The sequence below is a fragment of the Pelecanus crispus genome, chromosome Z (assembly GCF_030463565.1).
Source record: "Pelecanus crispus isolate bPelCri1 chromosome Z, bPelCri1.pri, whole genome shotgun sequence".
Taxonomy (NCBI): domain Eukaryota; kingdom Metazoa; phylum Chordata; class Aves; order Pelecaniformes; family Pelecanidae; genus Pelecanus; species Pelecanus crispus.
In genome coordinates this window covers 42758935-42782100 of record NC_134676.1, presented here as the reverse complement: position 1 = coordinate 42782100, position 23166 = coordinate 42758935, and the positions used below count along the sequence as shown (strand labels likewise).

The 23166-nt window shown below is 42.4% G+C and overlaps 1 protein-coding gene across 16 annotated transcripts in view; it reads right to left on the bottom strand.

Annotated features, from left to right (window-relative positions):
* Positions 1–23166, bottom strand: part of LOC104027322 (transducin-like enhancer protein 4) — a 103449-nt gene that overhangs the window by 26685 nt on the left and 53598 nt on the right. For 6 of the 16 annotated variants that reach the window (XM_075726503.1, XM_075726497.1, XM_075726504.1 and 3 more), the window contains 2 exons: positions 16958–17166; positions 3323–3332 (listed from right to left, as the gene is read on the bottom strand). In XM_075726503.1, coding sequence (XP_075582618.1) covers positions 3323–3332; positions 16958–17166 — 219 coding nt within the window. Of the gene's footprint in view, positions 1–3322; positions 3333–16520; positions 16538–16957; positions 17167–23166 lie in introns of all 16 variants that reach the window. The other 10 variants (XM_075726499.1, XM_075726511.1, XM_075726508.1 and 7 more) reach the window with 3 other exon arrangements.

Genomic DNA, 23166 nt, shown 5'->3' with positions numbered 1-23166 from the left:
CAAAGCTTCTCTTCTGAAAAAACATACAGAGATTAGGTAGTCAACTAAAACAGGAATTAGCCCAAAAGGACTGAGCTAGCAAACTAGCCCACACAAGCTACCACCAGAAAGAAGCATGCATGCACTTGCCGTGAATGGGACTTAAATCCACTGAGAGGTTTTAAAAGGAGGAATTAGGTAAAAATGGATCATAAGGTAATGCTGATGCTTCAGCAAAACACTAAAACTGGGAAGGATGGAAAACTGTGTTTATATTTGGGAAATCTAGGTTCAGTAGTCTGCTCTTTTGTCTGATTGTGTGAAGTCAATTAAGCCTCTTCATGCCTCAGTTCATTATCTATAAAATAGGAATAATTTCAGAAGCCTAGAGAGCTTTTCTTTCCCTTGCAGGGTTGTTGTGAGGATTAATGCACTGAAGATTTGGAGGTACTCCAGTATCACAGGGATGGATCCATTAAACATCCTAGACTGAAATGAAAAAATAGCGGGGGAGGGGGAAGAAATCAGTCTTCCTTGTATCAGCAAAAACACAAGACGACTAGAGCAATCCAACTACTGTAACAGAGTGCCTATACTAAACTCCAGAATCTAATACATCTACAAATAACAACTTTAGCCCGTTCTTAGTTTGCATAAATCTGTATCACACAGACATAGGAAATGTAAAAGAGGAAACACTTCTGCATTGTACATAAAACTGCCATCAGCTAAACTCATGAGAACCTAAAGCCACTACATCTGAGATGTAACTAACTTAATACTCTGAACAAAATTTCAGGAAGAAAATACTGCTGGTGGTGGTTGTTGTTGTTTTTTAAATTACCTATGGGTAACAGAATTAACCAGGAAATGTGCTATCTGCAAGCTTGTCCCTGAAATGATTTTTCGCAAATTAACCTTATGTATTTGAAAAGTGAACAAAGCCAAACCTGCAGCTGCCTAATAAACTCAAACTTGTACTTCAGAATGCGTAAGGCCTTCTCAAAGACAGCCAGATGTCAGATAAACCTCCCTGATTTCAAAAATGCAGAGCCAGTCTTCCCATCATCACTCCTTTTACTATAACCCACCGAGTACACAATCTTTTATTGCTTTGTGCTATGCAGTGTTTGCACTCACAGCACTCCATAAATAAGAAAAACAAACAGGGTGTGTGCTTATCTGATTAAAATCCAATGTAAATTATATGCAAAATAGGTGCAGCCCACTGGCTCATGGCAAGTTGCCAGTAAAGACCTTCTGTGCTGAAGGTTGTGCACCACTGATTTAGGGTATCATCTCTCTGTCATACTTCTGTTTCATTATTTTACAGTTTCCTATGCTACATTATTGAATGCTCTTTCCCATCTCCACTCTTATTGCTACCTGGCCAGTTTAGCACTCCATTTTCTTACTGACATCAGACTATGCAAAAAATCTTGCACCGTGATGCATAATCACTTTTGCGATTTGGGCAGATCTAATCCAATCTCAGCCTATGTCGTACACTACTTCTCTCTCCTTCTTGCTCCGGTAATCATTCAAAACTATTGTTACTCCAATGCAATTCTTTCCAGAAGCACTTTCCTGCTTCTAGGTCTTGGCTTCCTAAAACTCGTGCCTTCTCCTGGTAAAGCACAGCTTGGGGCCCTTCTTATAGGTCTGCAAGCAAAGCAGATTAGCCTAAAGAGCTAACTCTGTGTGACCACGTACAGGGGAAAGTGCATTTCACATGAAATCAGAAAACTATCCAAGCTTGATTAAAAGCATCCAGGCAATGCCGCAGAACATTCAAGAGTTATTTTTTCTAAATTCTCACACAATTTAGATGATCCAAAACTGGATTTCCCAAATGTTGTGCAGACATGATTATGGAAAATATTTTTTGATTGGGCTTTTAAGTCCCTGCTTTTCAGAGATTTCTCATTTTTCCTTCATTCAAGATTGAAATTTGCTATGAGAATTTCTTCAGCCCCCTGTAGAATTGTTCAGGGTATTCCCCAAAGAGGAAGACAAAAAGAATTGGGGATTCATCATGCACAAGCTGATATTTACAGTAACACCACTCCCAGTACATATTTGCTGGAAATAACTTGATATTTCTTCACTTTCTTTTAATATTTGTAGGATTAACAACAAATTCAAGCCCTGATCCCACAGTATTTAACATCTGGGCAAAACGCTTCTTGCTGACATCCACACGGCTGTGGTTTGGCACAACAAACATGCTGCATGTTACAAGAAACCTTAGCAATGGCAGCAGTAAAAGGCAATTTCTTCCTTATCTCTTTTTGTGTTTCCCTTCTTTTCTTATTTTGAAGAGACTAGGAACAATATGGCAACCATACCAAAGGGGAAAAAAGAAAACACTCACAGATGATTGCTCAAATTGCGTCCATAAATGCCACAATTACCTTGCTACTATGGTGTTTAGTTTCAGGACAACTTGAAGCTGCATGAAGGCAGGCAACAAAAAAATACCTGTATATGACAACTTTGATGCTCCAAAACCCTGTGAGCACCTCAGATACCACTAGACGCACACACTACAGCAGAGGCAAGGAATACCTTTGTATGCCTTCAGACAGCAATACAAAACCATGTCTTCTCCTTTCATGGCAGTAGTGTCTTCACCTTTGTGAACTCTATTTGCCACTTTCCAGTTGACCTGCACAACACTCTGAGGTTGATTGCTACAACAAAACTATAACCGGAATAACAAATATGAAGCATCTCTCCTGCCAAGTGGTAAGACCTTCCAGATCATACACTAACTTCCTCCACGAGCCGCCAAGGTAACCATATTTCACAACACATTAAATGCATTAAGGGTCCCAAGTGAACAATGCTCAGGCACAAAACTGAAGAGCCGGAGATGGCTAGAACAAACTTGCAGCTCCTCCAGGGCCAAAAGTGCCTTTTCAGCAAAGATATCCTAACGCAACTCTGCCTCTATTCTCTGCCATCCCTCAAGACAGACTTGAAAAGAAAGGGCAGCTGGCAAAAAAGAAGCAGTGACAAAACTGTGAGTCAGCCAGAAGTAGAAAGGTTAGTCTCCAAGAGCCAGAAACCACAAGGATAGGCATCTTAGACACGTATTTTTAAATGTTTGCTTTCTCTCTCCTTCTTCTCTTCCTGAAAGACTAAATGCAAAATGAAATCATCTTACAGAAGGACAGCCGCTTCCCCCCTGTGCCCAATCATTCCAGTCACACTATGTTGTCCAGTAACCTGCATTGATAATTCCTCATGAATAAAATGCCAGCATTATCATCCACAGCTATGTTGTTGACATGCTTTTGCTATTTCACTAAAAATACCATTAATTTTCTGGCTTCACAACAGCTGAGCTACTCCCCATTTGAATATACAAAAGAGTATTTTGTTTAAACCAAATTAAAAGCGTTCCAGTAAATGACTTCAATTTTGCTGGCTATACTACTTAGTGTATACTGTTCTATTTAATCCTCTCTTTTCTCAACTCACCCCCTTCTACCTCCCCCTCCTTTTCTTTCTTTCTTTCTTTGTTTTTTTTTTTTCTCCCCTTCCCTTTTTATACTTAATCCCTTCATGCCAGGAACTGGATTTGCCCAGCAAGACATCCACAGTCAGAAAGAGCTTCAAAAACGTGGTGCCAAAGAGTTAAGGCAATGGTGAAATTGCCTGTGATCTGTTTTTATTCACCTGTGTTTGCCAAAACATATTTAGCAGTAAGGAAAGAAAGGGAAAGGGGAGGGGGAAGCACACAAATGCTGAACACACCTTCCATTTCCCATCCAGATAAGTGTCGACGTTCCCCATTTAAGTCGGAATGAAAACCACCATTACTGCCAAGCCCTCCTGGCATCTCACCACTTTATTTGTTCCCATTTGTATCTAATGCTTTTGTCAACAGTTCAACAAAAGTCAAAGCAAACAACCCACTACAAACACTGGGGGTAACAGCAACAAGCATGAATCCTTCACAATTATCCAGCCCAGCTGCTCAGTGCCTGTCCAGGCTGCTTTCATTTACAACAGTGTCAACAAAAGGCTGAAACCCAATAACTAGGTGGGTCAATACTACCACTGTAAACCCTCCGGAGAAGGAAATGCTGTTCTGCTGCTTTACCGCTTCAGCAAACATGCAGAATAATTCAGTTAGATAGACAAGTGCTTGCCTAATCATTTGTTGTGTGAATTATTCAAGGCTTTCCCCATAAACTACTAAACGATGGCTCTTCAAATATTTCTGAGGAACCACCAGATGGCCGACAGGAGAAAAGGAAACATTAGGCAAATTCTGACATAACAGAGGACAACAGTAACCTATGATCTTGGAAAGCGTTAATGTTCAGAAAATTAACGCCTTCCTACACCTTGCTTCTGGTGTCACTATACAGAAAGCAAACAGCTTTTAACATACAAGCGCTAGGCATGCATCGGTCTACTAGCTGCCTGATCTTTATACAGCATAATCAAGGCTGCTGCCTACGATTTTTCTGCTTCTTTTTTCATGCAAGTTGTAAAAGAGTTTTCTCCAGAGAATATGTAAAATGTGGATAAAAATAAGCACAGTAGTTAGTCAGGTGGATGCAGAGAGGAAACATGCATTTATTCCCACATCTCTCTCTCTCTCCGTGCCCCCCCTGCTCATTTGATCTCTTCCTGATACCGACCTTAGTGTTTCTTTCTCTGCAGCCACAAGGCGAATGTTCACGTGCTATTCTCCAGAGGTTTCACCAGGGTTCATGTTTACACTTTCAAAGAGCAGCGCAAACTAGTCATAGAACGTGGAACCACGAGCTAAACACTACATCTTTCACTTCAATTGCCTCTTTAGTGTGGGAAACAGCCACCTCCAGATGTCTGCTTCCTTGTTTTTGTTGGCTTTCGTCACAACCATATCATTACATTAACATATGCTTTTTAAACTTTAAGTAAACTTTAAGAAAATGGGCAAATTAGATAAGCGGTGTTTGTTTTGATTTAATCTCACTATTGGCAAGAACAACCCTGGATATGAACAAATGTTTTTCCTAAGACCAGTTTACATATACATCACAGTGCAGTGTTGGATGGATACGTATCTTGAGCCAGAACACAGTATCAAATACACTTATAAATATTTTATTTTTGACATCTACAGTAGCAGTTGTGCATGCTGAATAACTAGTATTCCAGAGAGAATCCCTGGCACTTTTAAGACTTAGCAAAACAGTAAGAGAAATTCTGTCCGTATGTCTAATTAAAGCACGTATCTTTGTTTTTAGAATTAGAATCTGTAACATATTTTGTTTGTAAAACAAGCAGTTTTACAGTGATTGCACTGTAGCAATCTCTGGAGTTGTGTGTTGTCAACATAAAGAGGCTTCTTCAATCAACTGAAGTTTTCTCCCTCTTTCTGTCCAAAACAATTATGAAACACTTGCCTACTAAGTAGCCGCAGATTCATCACTTTGTGATCGCTGCAGCTGTTAGCACCCATTTCAGCCCTTCTCCCCTTGGTGAGAAACTTCAGTTAAATTTACTATTATGAATCAAGTTATTGCTATTTGCAACGCTAAGTTTGCTTGTTAGTATTAGCAGGACCAGTGCCTTCACTGTTACAGTCACTATCAGTATTTGCAAAATGGTTCAGGGTCCATGGAGACCAAAGGCACAACAGAGGGGTACAATAGCACAGAAAACATTTGATATCAAAAGGGCTGCAACTTGCACAGATTAACTGGGAAAAACCTGCACAGTCTGATGCTAGATACCCTGAAAAGACCAGGGAAGACAGACAACACCACACAAAAACATCTCCTCTTCCTCATCCCCTGGAGCACGAAGAAGGATCCAAAAATGGCATCTCCAGTCTTCGCCATTGCTGGAGGCAACATAGTTACCAGAAAACCTTCACGAAGCACACAAGAGTCCTACAGAAGGTCTGCTAAATACTTAATTGCTTTCAAATATCCTGCAGTGTGATATAAAGCTTTTAGGCTACCTAGGTGGTGAGCATACAGTGCTTTTTATAAAGGCACTAAACTGACCCTGGACAGGCTGCCTTTATGCTGAAAGCAGGGTGCCTTTGCTACTCTAAGCCAATTATGCATCCTGACAGGGCACTTGGAAAGATACCATACTTCAAGGGAATGGCAGAAAAAGGGTTTCTCTCACCCCACAAGGTTTACTGTAATTGATTTTAAAGGGATTATTTTAAAATTATTCAGACATTGAATTCCTCTCATATTTTGCAGTATGGGACAGCAAAGCTCATTACAAAATAGTATCTGCAGGTCATTGCAAGAAACTCTTTTCTCAAAGCAGGGGAGGAAAAGCAAAACATTAATTTCCTCGAGGGCTAAAACAAACTGTAGTTTGGTATTTTTAAAACAAATAGGTGGGACAGAAATACAGCATCGACAGGTATGTTTTCCGCAAACATATCAGGGAGAGGCAAGAAGTATAAACACACAGCTATAATTACTGCAAGCCAAATACAATGATTTCCTAATGCCTGGTGTTGTAACATCACAAGGCAAACCTTCATGTTATTTAGGTCAGCAGTGGCTTTTCAACTCAATGCAAGCAATGATTTCTATATAGTCTGGCCACTTCGTTATTAAAATAAAATGAGCAAAGGACTCAGAAATACGCTGCTGTAGCTGCCAAGTTTTCTGTTACTTCTGGTCAGTGCCAAACTCATACCACACACCCCTGCGGACAACTCTTCTGGGGGTAGCTGCAATTGGGAAACACCTCTCCCGGCCCTTCTTCCATACACCTATGCTGCACCTCTCCAGCGCACACCAGTCTGACAAAACAGGACACTGCCAGCAAAATCACTGTTATTATTTACTTTGACCTGGCAAGATTAATACAGCAAAGAAAATACTGATGCCCTCTTTCAAAAAATATAGTGGTTTGCAATATGCCAGCTTCACTGCATGGAGAAGCTACAATAGACTGCTCACCCTGCGAAAGAAAAAAGGAGCAAACCATGTCGAAATTTTTCCCTTCTCCCTCCCCTCCACCCCACTTACTCATAAGTACGCATTAAGGAAACTCCCACAGCTGCATTCACCACCTCTTGAGAGGCAGAAAAACAGAGGTACAGCTGTGCCTTGTAATATTCGTATGCAAACAAGTAGCATTCAACTGGCTGCAATACCTCACTTAAAAGCACCTCGGTACTCTTTGATAAGCTTGCAGCTCAAAAAAAAGTGATACAGAGCAATCTGCCGTCCTCTTAATGCAATTAGCAGATTAAAGCAGCATTTCACTTCCAATACTTCATTAAAACACTGATTGCATCCAGCATTAGCTGTCGATATGACATACACAGTGTTCCCCCTACAGTCCTCCCGGAGACTCGGTGGAGAGCAGCAGGGCAAGCCCTGCGCTCACAGCCAGCGCCTGGCACAGCGCCTGGAGCCGAACACGAAATCTGCACCCCAGTGCACCACAGCAGGGGCGAGGGTGGTGGGACACGAGGGGACAGAAAAGCTGCACAGCTGCAAGGGTGCTGGCGGGATGCTAACGACCCCCGTGCTGGCGCGCTCGGTAATTGCTCTGAGGGGCAGTGCAAACTACCTTCCCCCGGGGTTTTGCATCTCTCAAGCGTAGTCGCGGACGGGCCTCTTGCCGGGTCGGCTATCACACTGCTGATTTTTGTTACACGTCTCCATTTTGTGGTTTGCGCGAGACCAGCTACCCCTCAACTTCTGTTGCTGCTACAATCCAGTGAGAGCGAAGCACGGGAGTGGTGAAGTCCAGGAAACTGCGGTGCGGACACGAGCACTTGTTTCAATTTTCCCCTCAGATTATGTTTTTCACGGCAGAGTGACACGACCAACAACACCTTGACTTAGGAGAAAATTTTTTTTATTCATTCCCTCATGAAGCCAAAAGCAAGCTAACAGCACCCCAGCGAGAGCACCATCAGGTCAAGTCCCTCTACCGTGGGAAGCGCTGCTGGGAGGGACCCAGCTTCGACCCCTCTGCCAGGCGCTGGGGGCATCCCTGGGGCACCCTCCAGCTCAGCCCCCGCCGCTGCCAGCCAGCGCAGCTCCGCCGGTGCCAAGGAAAGAACAAACTAAAAAAGATTAATTCGCAGATGTTCATGCATTTCACACACAGGGTGCCCTGTGGTCCGTTGCCAGGGCAACGGGAGACCACCAGCGTGCGCTTTATTGGCTTTATGAAGTGCGTCTCGGGGGCTATAGTCCAAGAAATGCTGCATGATAATCGTCAGGCTTTTCAGAAGCCTTGTTTTGTGTTTATCCACATTTAACCCTCTGAGTGTTATTAAGAGCATCACTATGCATGTCTGGCGCACCGAGGAAAGTGGAGACGGGGGGGGGACGGATGGACACGCGGTCTCCACTTCCAGCCTAGAAACCATGGAAAATGCGTCCTCGGCTCCTGCTCCCGCCTGCCCAGCATTGAAATTTTCGCCCACACGCTGCAGGCAAGCTGGTGCCCGGGCTGTGATAGTGCAGGGCTCAGCACAGCAGGGTCTGGGGACAAAACTGACACCGGCAACTGCAAAGCCAGCATAAGTGTTGCATTAGACTAACAGACTACTGACGGCAGGCACATGTTTCCTCAGTAACTTTGAAAGAAGAAAAAAAAAAACCAAGACCCACCAACTTCCTAGACACATTACAAGAAAAACCACACTCTCATTTTGAATCCAAACATGTGACACCAGCAAGCCAGGCACGCCGAAACCTTTACCACAGCCCTTCCAAAGTTGCAGACCCTGTGAAAAAGGAAAAGGAAACTCCCGTGTCCAGATGATACTTGGTGTCACAGTGGCAAGGGCTACAACATCATCCATAAACTCACACAAACAAGCCAGAGCAATAAGCCGCCCTGGAGTAGGCAGCTCCGCCTTCCCCATCGCCCACTTCCCATCCTCTCCTTGCTCCAGGCCAGCGTCAGGCATCTCCTCTGGCTGTCCTCTCACCAGCCAAGGCAGGGCTGGGGACGACAGAGGGACGGGGGTTAAAATCACAAATGCCACGACGCCCGCAGCAGCAGCAGCAGCCGCTGCCGCCATCAAGCACTAATCCAGCAGGAGAGGGAGAAAGCAAGGATGGCAGAGGGGATCAATAGAAGAAACCGCTTACATTCAGGCTTGCAGGAGAAAGAGCACGCAGAGACAATCATTTCCTGGGAAAAGCTAAAGCCTAACGAGAATTTACTCTGCCTCCTTTATTCAGACAACCAACCCTTTTGTGGCAGGGGCTTCCTGAGTGACAGGAACCCAGGGCCCCTTAATAGGATTTCCATATTATTTCCAACACCTGCCTAGAAGTTATTTGTTTACATTGAAGGAGGCGAGATTCTCAAATCAGACATCTGCTTCCAGTTCAGGCATATCTTAGGAAACCATCTAGAAAGAAGCTTTGTTGCTATGGAGACATTTTTATTTTCTTCCCTTAGTTGGCTGAAAAACATTAGCATTTCCAATTTTTTGTTCTTCAAAAGGCCAAATGTCACTCAAGAAAACACAGAACTTTTCAAATTGCCTTGCAGAACAGGCTAATCGAGCTTTAGATATTTAATTAATTATTCGACTCAATTAGAGTTGTACTGGCGAGAGGCAGGCGACACGGTGTAACTTGCCCGCAAATTCCCCTCAATGGCCGATTCCTGCTGGCTGGCCTAATTGCTTCTTACCTCAAAGCACAGCTAAAACTTTGTAATTCATGATGCACTCAACAATCTTGCATAATAACTTGGGAATCAGTCAGACTATTCATTTCCTTCAACTTCTTCTAAAATAAATCTAAGACACTGACAACACTTTGACTAGGAATACGCTTCTTTTCCAGTGCCAGGGAAGAGCAATACAAGTATTAATACAAATACTAAACTACCACTAGCATTCAGTGACTTTAGCCAGAGGACAGAAACTTCCTACGCATGTCATCCATGTTGCGGATTCCAGGAGGTAATCTGTCCTTCCCTCCCCTTAGCCGATAATCAGCGTGCCCAAGGAATCCACTGATTTGCATAAAAATAAGGGATGTTGCATAAAAATAAGGGATGTTTCAAGTTACTTTGGATCTAAGGGTTTTAAAGACAACGCAAAAACAAAACGTTAAGTGTTCAATACAACAAAAAAGAGGTATCACAGCACCAACAGAAATCTAGAAGGCAAAACGCAGCCATCTAGTTTGTGTCCCACTTCGACAAAAATTTGTATCATTTATTTTCTTCCATTACTTTGACTAGCACTTATTTAACCTGACCTGCAAAAGTGTTCTTCATTCCAGACACGTTCACCATGAGTAAACTGGTGTAAGCCATGAATGCCAGCATCCGAAGTGTGATTTTAATTGCACAGTTACAATGAGGAGAACTTCAAAAGAGATAATAAACAAATTAACTCCCTCCCTTTACTACTTTTCTCCCAGCTATTACATTGTCAAAGCCTTTGCGCTGGAGAAGACCTTTCCACCCACCTCCTCACCCCAGCAAACTTCCTCTTCCTACTCTACAACATGAAGTCATAATCCTGTGTTATCAACATCACAGTCTGTTGCCATGGAAATAATTAGACATGACTGCTCGGGTTAGAAATTACAGCCCCTCTAAGTGTTTGCCTCCTGGGTGAAGAGAGCATCTGGAGAGAGAACATTTGAGTTACCCTAAATCACCAACTGGCAAAACAAAGTTTGATAGTGAGAAGCACTGAGGGATTTTGTCCAAATGTGGGCACACTGCTGAGTAAGAGTCACCCTGTGGTAACTGGCAAAAGGGTGCAAGGTAAGAGGCCAGCATACAGTTAATAGAAGTGAGAAGAAGAGCTATTGGGTAAAGGAGGTGAAGCCACCAAAAATGGCAGAAGCAGCTAATTCTTTGATACCAGAGTACATGCTGTTACTTTCATATGAATACACTAAATTAAAATTCCCAGATGACCTCATTAAAAAGGCAAATGATGTGACACTGAATGAAAGAAAGAAATGTAAAACTCAGTGGGGGCGTGGGGGGGAAGAAAAAAACGCATGAGGGAGATACATATCTGAGGTTCAGTTTTGTGTTCTGAAAATCTGTTAAAAACCACAGGGCTTGAATGACATGCTACAAGTCTAGCCATGGAAAGGTTATTAAGAAAAAAAAAGCAGTGCCAAAAAATCAGCTCCATAAGATAGACCGAGACAACAAACAGGACCTTGCTAATTAATATTTGTTCTGCTTCAGCAGACAGTTACTGGACGAGACTGCAACAAACAAGCATGTCTCACCCAATCACATCATTAATCCATTCACGTTCACCACCTGAGGACCAGCTATGCCCCACAGATATTTATTCATCTGTTCCACAAACAAACAATTACAACACATTTTCTGGAATTAGGGCACCTGTTACATTCGGCACAGCTTAGAGGCCCAGAGGCAGATATCAATTAATACTGAAAAAATTACTGTATCGCAAGCCAACAGAAGTTATAAATTGTATTTTGATAATGCTACCCCCAAAACTCCCATGAAGATCAAAACCAGAGCAAAGTTTTTGCAGAGCAAAGTTTAGTTCAAATATGCTCAGCTTAAAACTACCACTTCATCATTACGGAAGGCAAAATACACACAACGCCTTGTTCCCAAACAGAGAAGGGCACGAGCAGAATCCATGACATGAGTGTGAAACATGTGGATTTTAACAAGCCTGTGAAGCGCCTTTCAGGTGAATGGTATTAAAGTGGCAAAACAACAAAATGATCAGGAAATAAATTCTGTAAATTTCTTCAGGTGTGTAACAGATAACTACATTTCTCTGGCTCATTAAATACATACTGAATGCAAAGACATTTGGCTGGACACTCATGCCACTAGAGGAAGTCTCATTTAAAAGAAACCTGACAATTAAGACAACATCCACAGCAGTACATCACGGCAGTTTATGTGGCGCTCCTCTACCAGCAGAATAACAAAGTTTGAGCAGTGTAATTACCTTTGGTAATATCCAAAAGTCTTAAAATGTAAGTTGGGCATTTTGATTTTAAACTACCTTGTTCCTTCCAGAAGCATTATACTCATAAAACTTTTTTTTTTTTTAAAATATGAAATTACAGCTGCAGGAGTGAACAGCTTACTCTTACTTACATACTAAATCAACAGAGGTCTAAACATTTAATAGTGGCTAACAGCTCAAGAAGCAAAATTGCGAAGCGCTGGAGCACCTGCCACCACAAATGTAAATGTAATGTGGGAATCGCACCCATCCACTTTCCCAGTATCTGTCACATGTGTAATTATTAGCCTTCACACAGATTAAGGCAAAAGTAATCTTATTGCTAAACCCACTTGAATTTGCCCTGACAGACTTCGCCTAGTTCACTAGGCATGGTGGACAGAAATTCACCCCAAACCTGCATTTGATGCATGATTTCAGATCCTTTCATTTAAAACTCTGTTTTTTCCAGAGCAATCTCAAACAGGCTATTTTATTCCAGCCACAAGACTGCAGCTTTTAATTACTGGCACTTGTTGCTGCTGAAACACTAACCCCCAGCATCAAAATGAACAGCCTCCACCACGTTGGCAAGTCTTAGTATGGGTATGGTCTCTGTCCTGAATAATTTACAGTTCAGGTGAAAAAAAAGAAAAAAGAAAAAAAAAAAAAAAAGGCAACGCACCACATGAGTATAAAGAACAACAGATGGATTAACAACAGACGCAGTAAAAAGTTACATGAGTTGAATCCTGTGCACGAGGCAGTGATTTAGAAGATGCCGAGATTCCTGAATAACCTGCTCAGGCACATCCTGGCTACCTCTGGCAGACCTGCAACCCAGCCAGCATCTGGGTTCACTCCAGCTGCAGCAGCAAGAGCTACAGGAAGAGATTGCTAGTGCTGGACTACTTTCTGCCAGGTGGTGCTTTTGCACACAAAATGCTTCCTTAGCTTCTTCACGGGTTATGTTTTACAGAAGGGATTTTGTTAGGCACCAGAGAAACTTTTGCCATGTTTGTCCCAGAGAGGGTAGGTGAGGACCAGGGCTGGGAAGAACAACATGCCTCCTCCATCAGCAGTTCTCGCAGGAGGTGGAAAAATCCATGTGGGGTGCAATTAGCAAGCAAGAATCCACTGCAGAATAACCCTTTTTTTTTTTTTTAAAAAAAAAAAAAAAGTTTTACTGCTTTGAAAAGGGGACACACTGAGTCCTCTGTGCAAAGCTGCTCGGTTAACTACAGAGCTGTTTGTTTGTGTTTCTGTCTAAACACATTACATTCCCTCAGAGCCCTTAAGCCACGGCTGCACTTTGAGCACAGCCCTGGCACTTGCCACCCTTCCCTTCCCTTTGTCCGCTCTGCAGCCTCGCCACTGCATGAAGAGTGCTCCCGTGACCCAGTTTACCGCGTCTAGAGTTTTCCCACACTTCAAACTTTGCAAACCATCACTTGGAGGACTGAATCCAACAGGAAATCAAAGAGCTCCCAAAGCTGCCCTTCTCCACTGAGCTTGCTGTGCCGATGCTGATCTATTATTTAGGAATAGCTCCTGGACAATCTCGTGTTACCTGGAAGGTGAACTGCTCGCTCCAGGGAGGTGCTAGGAAGGTTGCGAGCCTGGTCTGGCTTGCCAGGCAGAAAATGTCATGTTTAGGAAAGCAATGCAAACTGCCTTTTCCTTGGGCTGAACCAAGAGGAGGGTCAGGAACAGCACAGCTGACAGAAAAGACAGAAAGTTTCACGAAGACAACTGTCCAGCAAATCCAAAGTGCTGGAAGTGGTGGCAAAAAACAGGACACTTCAGCCAAATTCCTTTCTTTGTAGAAATGGGTAGGGTACCTTCGTTATCTGAATCGTACACTAAAGCGTAAATTTACACTTTATGAGCTATTCTAAAATCTGCCCTGCTTAATAATCTGTATCAGCAAGAAAACACTTTAAAGTGCCTCTCACAATTAAAGCCAGGCACAACCTTGTATAAATCAAAATTTTGCTACCATATCAAAACGTTACACTGGGGCTGTATAACATTGCCCATATCCTCATTACATGCTACACTAATTACTACCAGCAGATTCAGAATTTTCTGCACATTAGAGGCTTTTAGAGGAGCTATAAAAAATTTCAGGCACCATTAATTTAAATTTGTATTGAAATTTCCTTTTGACAGATGGCCAAAAATTACTTACTATTTAGAGTACCAGAGCTGCCTGTTTGCACATTAGAAGAGGAAAGGGAAAAATTAAAAGCAAGAAGGAAATTTATGTCACGTTCATTACCTGTTAAATGTTAAGGAGCATTATCCTGCATGAATAAATTATTTCATACAAGCACACAGACTCCAGCTGCTGGCAACTGGCACGTTCTGGCTGACAAATACCATCTCAAGTCACACAGCAGACAATCATAAAAAGCCTCTCTTAACCAGGAGCCACTTAAGGGAGGACAGATCGATCGAACAAGCAACTAACTGCTACTCTGGGCATCACTGAAAACATTTAAGGAAATTAGCAAACTATTTCACCTTGCAAAGCTGGCAGCAAGCCCCATAATGCTGACACACAAGCCAACTCACAACCTGAACACCAGGCAAGACAAATACCTACTTATCCTTTCAAAGTAAATTGGCACAAAGTAGTGACACACCCCACCCCCCCCAGCTGTATGAATAACAGTGCCTTTGAATCATTCCCAGACAAAACCAGCCTTTTTGCTATAAACACTCCCCGCCAACACCCATGCCAGCATAAACACCCCAACATCCCACAGACGCTACAGAAACACGACTAGCATATTTTGTTTAAAAACAGCGGTTAGCATATACTAGCAGTTCTCCCCATTCACTTTCTTGAGTGAAACACTCATGGTTCCAACTGTACAGGTATGCAAACTCGCTAAAGAAACCAAGAGGGTTTGTATTCCCACATTTAGATATCTGCCCTTCTTGTACTTGTTTGTTTGGGTGCAGGAAAAAAGAAAATGGACTGAAGCTATCTGTTCACAGCAAACAGGGGGTGTTCTAGGGAAATTATCATTAATCTGTACCCAGCCTCGCCGCAAAAAGCAATAATCCCAGTCCGTAGCCGTCATGACAAGGAAGCTGAAGTGAAATCCGACACGCTGTTGTCCTATGTCGGCAGATAGACAGCTTCAGTGCCTTCGCTGCTCACAGTAAAAACTGACAGTTCCTGTCAGCTGCTGGTTGTTATGCAGGGCCATGTGGGTAACAGCAAAACTGACAGCCATCGGCTCAGTTGCACTCGGCTGGGACGTGGCAGAGTTGCCAGTGGCAAAATGGGCGCGCAGGGCAAGGCGGCAGGACGCGGCCCCACCTGGAGCTCCTGGAGAACCAAAGGCATAGCCCCTCGCATGGCAGCCCCAGCTGGGCAGGTCTCTGGTGGGGGCAAAGCCTGTGCCTGGCACAGAGCTCCACCCAAACCTGTCTAGGGCACACCAGTAACATCTGCCTGGCAAGCTTCTGGTAATCTTGTGTAACGCACCCAAGACTCGTGCTGTGAGCACTTCTTCTGCCATTTGGCCAACCCCAAGAATGAATTACATCTTCCTAAAAAAAGCACTACTAAAAACTTGACAAATGGGTTGCAAGTGCTCAATAATGTAGGCACAGGTCTTGCCCTTTGTCAGAGAAGCATATCCTCCATTTCACACTCACCATCACCTATAAAAAGGCTTAGTCTTACGCTCCTGAAAATTGCGCAAGCCACTCGGGCTCTACTCTGTAACTACATCCACCTACGCAGAGCTGGGCAGGGAACTGCGTAGCTGGCAACAACTGTGTCTGTTGCGAGCTGGTACACCACCAGCAGCAGCAAGGAGAGCAGACCGATCCAGGAGAGGGCAGGGCCAAGATGCACCTCCCCACTTGCCACATTAAAACCCCACGAGCCTCTGAGAGATGCTGGTGGCTATCCAGTACGGACGAGCATGCAGGCACATATGCTGAATCATAGCCCTATGCATCACTGAATGCTCAGAATTACACGAGCTGCAAGGTGTGTATCACATCTACTTAAACACTACCATGCACAGGATGCTGCAGAGTCATTCGAGTGCCTGAAAACTAACTTTTGGAAAAGGAAGGCAGGATCCTCAGTGCGAGTACCACCTTCATTGGGGTAGGGATGGCAGCTCGCTCTTCTCCAGCTGCTTTGGCAAGGACAGTGTGCAGCACCTGCAACTCCCCTGCAACCAACAGAGCTCTCCTTCCATAACCACATTATTAAGGCATATCAGAATTGCAGTTTACAGCCTCCAAATGACTTAAAAGCTACTGGCTAATTGTTTCTGTCTCATAAGCTTGGGCAGAGACCCCAGGCAGCCCTTTCCAGGACCCAGGAACAGCCTCAACGTTGTTCCACCAAAACCACTGGACGGCATGTCACCTGCAATCCTAGCTGCCCCACCACCAGCCATTTTCTAAGTGTAATACAGTCTATGCACAAATAAACAGACGGCTAATCAACATGAGTGTCACAACCCGGTTTCACTTTGTGACTTTTTCTGCCACTTTGGGACATACTTCAGAAAAATGCATCACACAGCTCTTTTGAGCCACCCCTTACACCCACGAAACAGAGTCCTACCTTGATGGAGTCTCTGTCTGCATGCAGAGCAGCCCCCGTGCGCAAGGAAGGGAGGAGGCGGTGGCAGGGGATGGTGAGGTGGGGGGAGAAAGAAAGAGAAAAGTACTAGTTAGTTTACATAAAATTATACATTTATCATACTCGGAAGAAAGAATCCTGATGTCTGTTAAATAATAAATTGCACAGATGTTAACTTTTCTGTACAGTTAATTATTAATACTGTACAGCCAAATTTATAAAGCTGGATTTGTAGCATCTGAACACAATTTTTGGCAACTGCTAGGTTACAAATACTGAAGCAATTAGCTAGGAATTCCTGTGAAAATTCCCTCTCTCTCTTTTTTTTTTTTTTTTTTTTTTTTTTTAAGAGAAGAGTTTGAAAAACAAAGAAAGAAGAAAAGAGAAACAAATGAAGCCACACACTCATCTGGCAGCACCTACCTCTTTGGTGATCGTTATCATGGTGCTTCTTCTCGTCTTTAATTGGGAGGTGAGACTGCCCCCCCAGTGCACTGGACAGTGCCAGGAGACCAGCACTGCTGCCAATGGGTGGGATGGCTGGGGGCTGCAAGCCCGAGGGGTGCGGAGTGAGCGGCACAGGAAGACCATGTCCATGTGACAAATGCTGGGCCTGGAGTTGTTGCTGCTGTGAAAAACGAAACACAGATATTGAATTTGTTCAGGGAGCTGGGTGTTGTCTGATTGATCCTGTACATCAAACATGATTGATCAGATCAACCAATGCAGCTGATTGATCCAGATATCAACTCTCACAAACATCCTGGTGTTTTAAAAATGTCTGTATGTTTGGACACAACACAGTCTGTAAACTTAAGGATGAATTAATAGAGCAACCAAAAAATTAACAGAAAAACAATAAAGGAAAGGAATTTTACAGTTTTGGTGAAATTTGTATTTCTCTGACAGATGTATTACATTTTACTCTTTCTAGCAGAAACACACCACACACACGTCTAATCAAAATATATGTAACTATAAAAGCAGTTATATAATGCAAAAAAAAAAAAAAGCTGAAAATTGAGAAAATTAGTGTTAAACAGTTCTCCCAGCGCTACTGCACAGCATGCAGTGAGAGTTAATTTGAAAGAGAAAACCTGAATTAACAATCCAGAAAAGGAAACTGGTTGCAGCCACCGTTTTAAGCCCTTTAAGTGTCCTCAGCGGTACTTGAGCAAATTACTAAAGAAAATCTAATGTAGCAAGGCTTGGGTCCTCCTGTAGGCTTGCTCAATAATGCTGAAATAATTGGGCACTCTGTGCACGTTTAGTGATGCTCGAATGAAAAGCTAGAGGCCTGCCCTTGTACTCTTCTCTAGCTGCTGACTCTGTGTTGTGACAGGTTTATTTGAGTGGGACTGTGATGCATGCACCAGTAACTGTGCTGACAAGAGTTTAAAGTCATTTTTACCAGTACACTGGCAACACATAGAGAAAGCCCTTGAGAGGTTCGAATTGGAGTGCTTGACCTCAACCAGGGGCTGCATCAAGCTCTGTGCTATACTAACCATTGTGGGGTAGATTGTTTGTTTGTGGGTAGTGAATGGGAAGGCAGGGGCGGGGGCACGGAACCAAACAGGTGAAAAAGTTATGTTAAATATATCCCCAAGAGAGATCTGTTCAGGTCTAAGGCTTGCCCAGTAACCATCCAACTAATTTCAGTTCATACAGTAACTATATTAGCTCTGAAATTTTGTTTTCAAGCAGTCACTGCTCAGGACTCAGGGTAAATCAAATCAGAATTCTTCTAGGATTGCTCTCTCCCCCCCCTGCACTGTCTGTATAAGGGACTTTGAAGAAGAATAAATAAAAACTTAACCCGCTTTGCATTAAAACATTCCATTTTAAATCCTAATTGCAAAGATTCAAGTCCTACTTTTATTTGGTTTTCACTTGAATCTAAATTCACTTCCCACCTCACAACCCAGCTCTTTAATCAATCAAGAGACAATAATATGCTGTTCACTTGATTTTTCCCTCCCCTCCCTAGCATGAACCTTTACATAAGATGAGCTGAAAGTCAAAAACTTTCAGGGTGAGCTGAAAGTAAAAGACTGCGAGTCACATACAGCACACTATGGAACTCATGCAGCACACTGCACGCATGCCTCCCTCAACACACCCCTGTGAAAGTACAGAGTCTTCTCTTAACTCTTGGAAATAACAACCCAGGCGGTGGAATCGGACTGGCAGTGGCATGCCCATGTCATCCAACCCAGACCAGTGCTAGGGAAAGGAGGGGAACTATCCAAAAGGAAAGTGAGGGGAAAAAAAAATTAAAAATACAAAAAAGGCATGAAGAAAAGACAACCAGAGAAGATTTGCCCATGTAGAAGAGGGAAGGCTCAATCCTTTCCCTGCTTGTGAACCCAGGTCATTCTAGCAGGTGCTCCATCTTGTAGAAAGTATCAAACACATTTTGCTTGCTTGATGCTCTTATGGAAGGATGCTTTGTTTCTCAGAATTTTAAATTGACTACAACAAAATGAAGCAAGAGTCAACAGTGTATTTTTTAGCTTCAGGGTCTGAATGGGGCTGCTTTACAGCAAGGGAACAATCTGGCATGCCGGATTTGGTGAGGGAGGAGGAGAGCGAGAGAAAGAAAAGGAATGGACAAAATAATCTGTGTTCTGCAGTCTCATTTTAAACAAGGAATTTCCCATTCTTGTTCAAGAATGTGCTATAAACCAGTGCAAGAAGATATCTGCCTGAATCTGCCAGTGGCTTGAAGCAAAGGCCTTGAGAAGAGCCCGAGGATATCAACAGTGACAGATTTTTCGCCTTCTAACTATTTCACTGTTGACCAAAGTACACCAGATAAGGGATACTCATTGCACAGCACTGTGCAAACCATACAGATATACCTACTGACGTACCCAATCTGCATTATATGACCTCTTCAATGGATACTGGATGGTTTCTGAAAAGCTTGAAGAAAACTGCGCTAAGTCCCCTTTTTTACTGCTCTTTGTTGGGAAGTTCTCTACATAGCTCAGCAAGACAGCAGCACAGACTGCACCTTCGATGTACCTAACATCATTAATGCCTCCCAGACAGAATATGGGCATTAAGAGTAGCATGGGTAATGACACCTCAGTGCCTAAGTGGCTTGAGATCACCCAGAACAGCACGGCTGGCCCAGTCCCCCTTGGCCAAGAACTGACACATTTTCACTGCAAGTTGAATTGCAGAGAGCTATGAAAATAACTGAAGAGAGCAGGAAAAAAACCCCAAACCCACAGCCTTCCTGCCATGGAGAATTTTTCTGAAGAAGCCAAGCTCTTCCATGGAAAACAATGGGAACGTGAAATCTGAAAGAACATGGCCCCCTCAGTCACAAAAGTGTCATTCACTCATACAGCAGAAACTTGCTGCTATTTAGTCACATCATAGTAACACAAAGAAAACACTTTAGTATGAAAACAAGACTGTTAAATAAATCTAAGCTAACACCCAACATTCCATATAGCCCCGCATGCCTGTGCCACACAGATATGGGTAATGTGTGTGTTGTTAGACTAGGGTAGGAGTAAAAGTTCAACAACAGGAGGAGGATCGTGGACTAGGATTGCATTGGTACAGGAAAGGACTATGAGCTCCTCCAACACAATGATCAACATTATACGGCAAAAGTGAGGCACTGGTCCAAAACCAGAAATGATAAGAATTCAAGTGAAACACTGGGCAGGCTTTTGCTCTCAGACTATAAAAGAGCAAAAGGAAAAAAAAGTGTATGATCGCATAATTAAGCGCTGTTTGCTAATAGGCATACTTGAGAAGGGAAGTGACAGCACATCTCTAACTGCCATTTCCAGACCTTTGAAATCTATTACTATATTCAAATGCCCACAACATTCACAGCTTAGTTTTGCTTTTCCACTGCCCATGGGTGTCACTGGTGAGCATCATCAGCTTCCCAGGTGGCCTGTACATAGCTGTGTGGTTACAGGGAAAGTTATAAAAACACGGGCAATTCCTTAACCCCCTGGGCATCAGGTTAGCACTACAAAGTGGTAAAAAAAAGTTGGTCTCTAGTCATCAAAATGCCAAAGATATGGAGGAGTAAGACAACTGACAGATACTCTCCTCCCACAGAAATATTACACTATGGAAGAAAGTTTACATTCGTTTCTGCCTATACCATGAATTTAGATCATAAAATCTGACACAATTTAAAAACTTGCAAGGAAAGGCTGAAAATGAGCCAACTGAGCAACCACATAATTTTTTTGATGTTGCTGTAATGCTTTCACTTCCCACTCCTCCATCTTCTCTTTAATTTGTTATCCTTAGTCATGTTATTTATGAACTCTTAGCATGTGGTTAACTTTAGACAATCCCATCACAGTTGACTACAGTTAAGCATACATTTTCAGCATCAATGCATAATAGGTGAAAACTTGCAAAGGCAGTACACCAGGCTTTATTATGCTGTAAATTTTCCAGAACTATTTAAAAATAAAAACAGCAACAGTTAGCTACGAAGAAATATGCCCTACAGAATTGCAAAATAGATTGCAATGTTTTTAAGAAACATCTAACACAGAAAAATATAAGAGCAAGGGTAAACCCAGCAATCAGAAGGAAGCCAAAAAAGAAGACTGCATTCTTTCTGGTAGTAAGTTTAGGAAGATGGTCATTTAAATCAGCTCAGTAGTAAAAACTAAAGTAAAACTTTCAAGACATACTACCACATGTCAAATAAACATAGCACCCATTTGCTACTAATCTGATTTTTTTGGGGGGGGGGTTGTATTTTTTTAATTTTCTGTGTATTCTTCTAGGCAGTCTACAGTAAGGAGTAAAATAACTCCAAAGCCACATCTAAACAAATGGGTAAAAAGGCTTTGCAAAAGGTTCTTATCTGAGTATCACTAATTTTTACAACTGCAATTCTAAATATTGATGCTTAGCTTAATTCTTTTCCCAACACATCTTAAGAGATCAAAGTTAAAGTAAAATGTGATAATAAACCCACTAACAAATTAGCTTCTAATGCTCTCTTGTTATAGTCAGCACATTCAAAGCCTATTTTCCTGGAAAAGGTTCAAGTTTTTACTGGATACTTTCCAAGAAGCTCTGTGTCACAGTAATCTACCACTTTTCCTCTTACAGACCCTGAAAGCTCACAGCCATTATCCAAACAACCTGAACATAGTCCTCCAACCTGAAGACAGTTCTAACGTTAACAAACTAATGTCTCAAAAAGATATTTTATATCTATACACATGCACGCACTACCCACACCTGCAATAATGCTGGGAGGGGACCTCAAAAAATCTGGATAAAATAGTTTCACTGTTTGTTTGAAATTTGTTAGATGAAGTGATTGATGGCTCATCAGAATAAATCATTAGTAAGACGGCATACAGATAAAACAGTAACCAATTCAGAGAGGAAATAAAGACCTAAAAACAATGGCTCAAGAGTACACAATATCAATGTCAATGGTTTAAAGACCAGCAAGAAAAGGAAGTCCTTTGGCACAGTTATGAGTGTGCTTAGGATGATATGAATTTTTATCTATCATGCCTGTTTACACCCCTGACATGATGTGCACTGTTTGTACTTCCTTTGTACAGTTCTCTCTCTGCTGGCGTACTGTTACAAAAAAGGTTTTTCTGATGCTAGGATACAACATGGCAAAACAGCCTACAAAGAGAGCCATGCAGTCGCTCCTCCAGCAGAATGGTCCTGGAGTTATATGCATATACATCATATGATTGGTTTGGCATAAAGAAACTGGTGGTACAGATGTAGGGTAGAGCAACCTGCTATCCTTGTTTTTTTTAAGGGAGAGTGATCACTTTGCAAATGAACGTGCCCAGTGAGAAAGAAAGGTATCAGAGATTCGTGGGAACTCTAAGCACTCATACGCAGCTGATCTACTGGAAAACACAGATGTTGTTTCTGTTCACAAAGGAGAATGAATGTACAGGTTGGATAAAATCTAGGAAAAAGAATGAAAAACAATTAAAAGGGAGAGGGAATAAAGAGACAAATAATTTTTAAAAAAAAATTTTTAAAAAAAAGCAAATGCCAAGCTTCTTACTTTCTGAGAATCAGTAATTTCTGCCTTTGAGGGTGCTGATTCTACAGGAGGAAAGCAAGCTCCACTGAGAAAACTATGGGGGAAGTAAAAAAATCAATAGCTGTCATTAATCAGAAGGGGAGCGTTTAGAACTCCTACATAAATAACAAAGAAACTATCAGAATCATATCTCTACAAATTGCCTCACAGATTTTCTAAGTGATCTAGGAACAAAAGTCAACTCCCGAATCATATTGTGGGATGAAAGGCAATATATGCAGAGAACATTTCCGTTCTTAATCATATATATAGGAACATCTGTCAGGATACATTTCACCATTTGTCCTCCCTTTCCCCCTTACGACTATTTTTCACTCAATGAAACAGTGTAGACAGAGGACAAAAGTAACAAAAAAAAATTAATACAACTCACTACCAAATAAAAGATTTGTGTTAAAAAAGGCCAGCATTTTAATAAAGGAAAAATGTAGTCCCTTGCAAAAGGCCAAGTACACCTTCCCTGAGAATCATGGAGTTCAATATTTCCTTCCTTCTGCTTGCAGGACTCCTCTCCATCTCAATTTCACACTGGGGGTG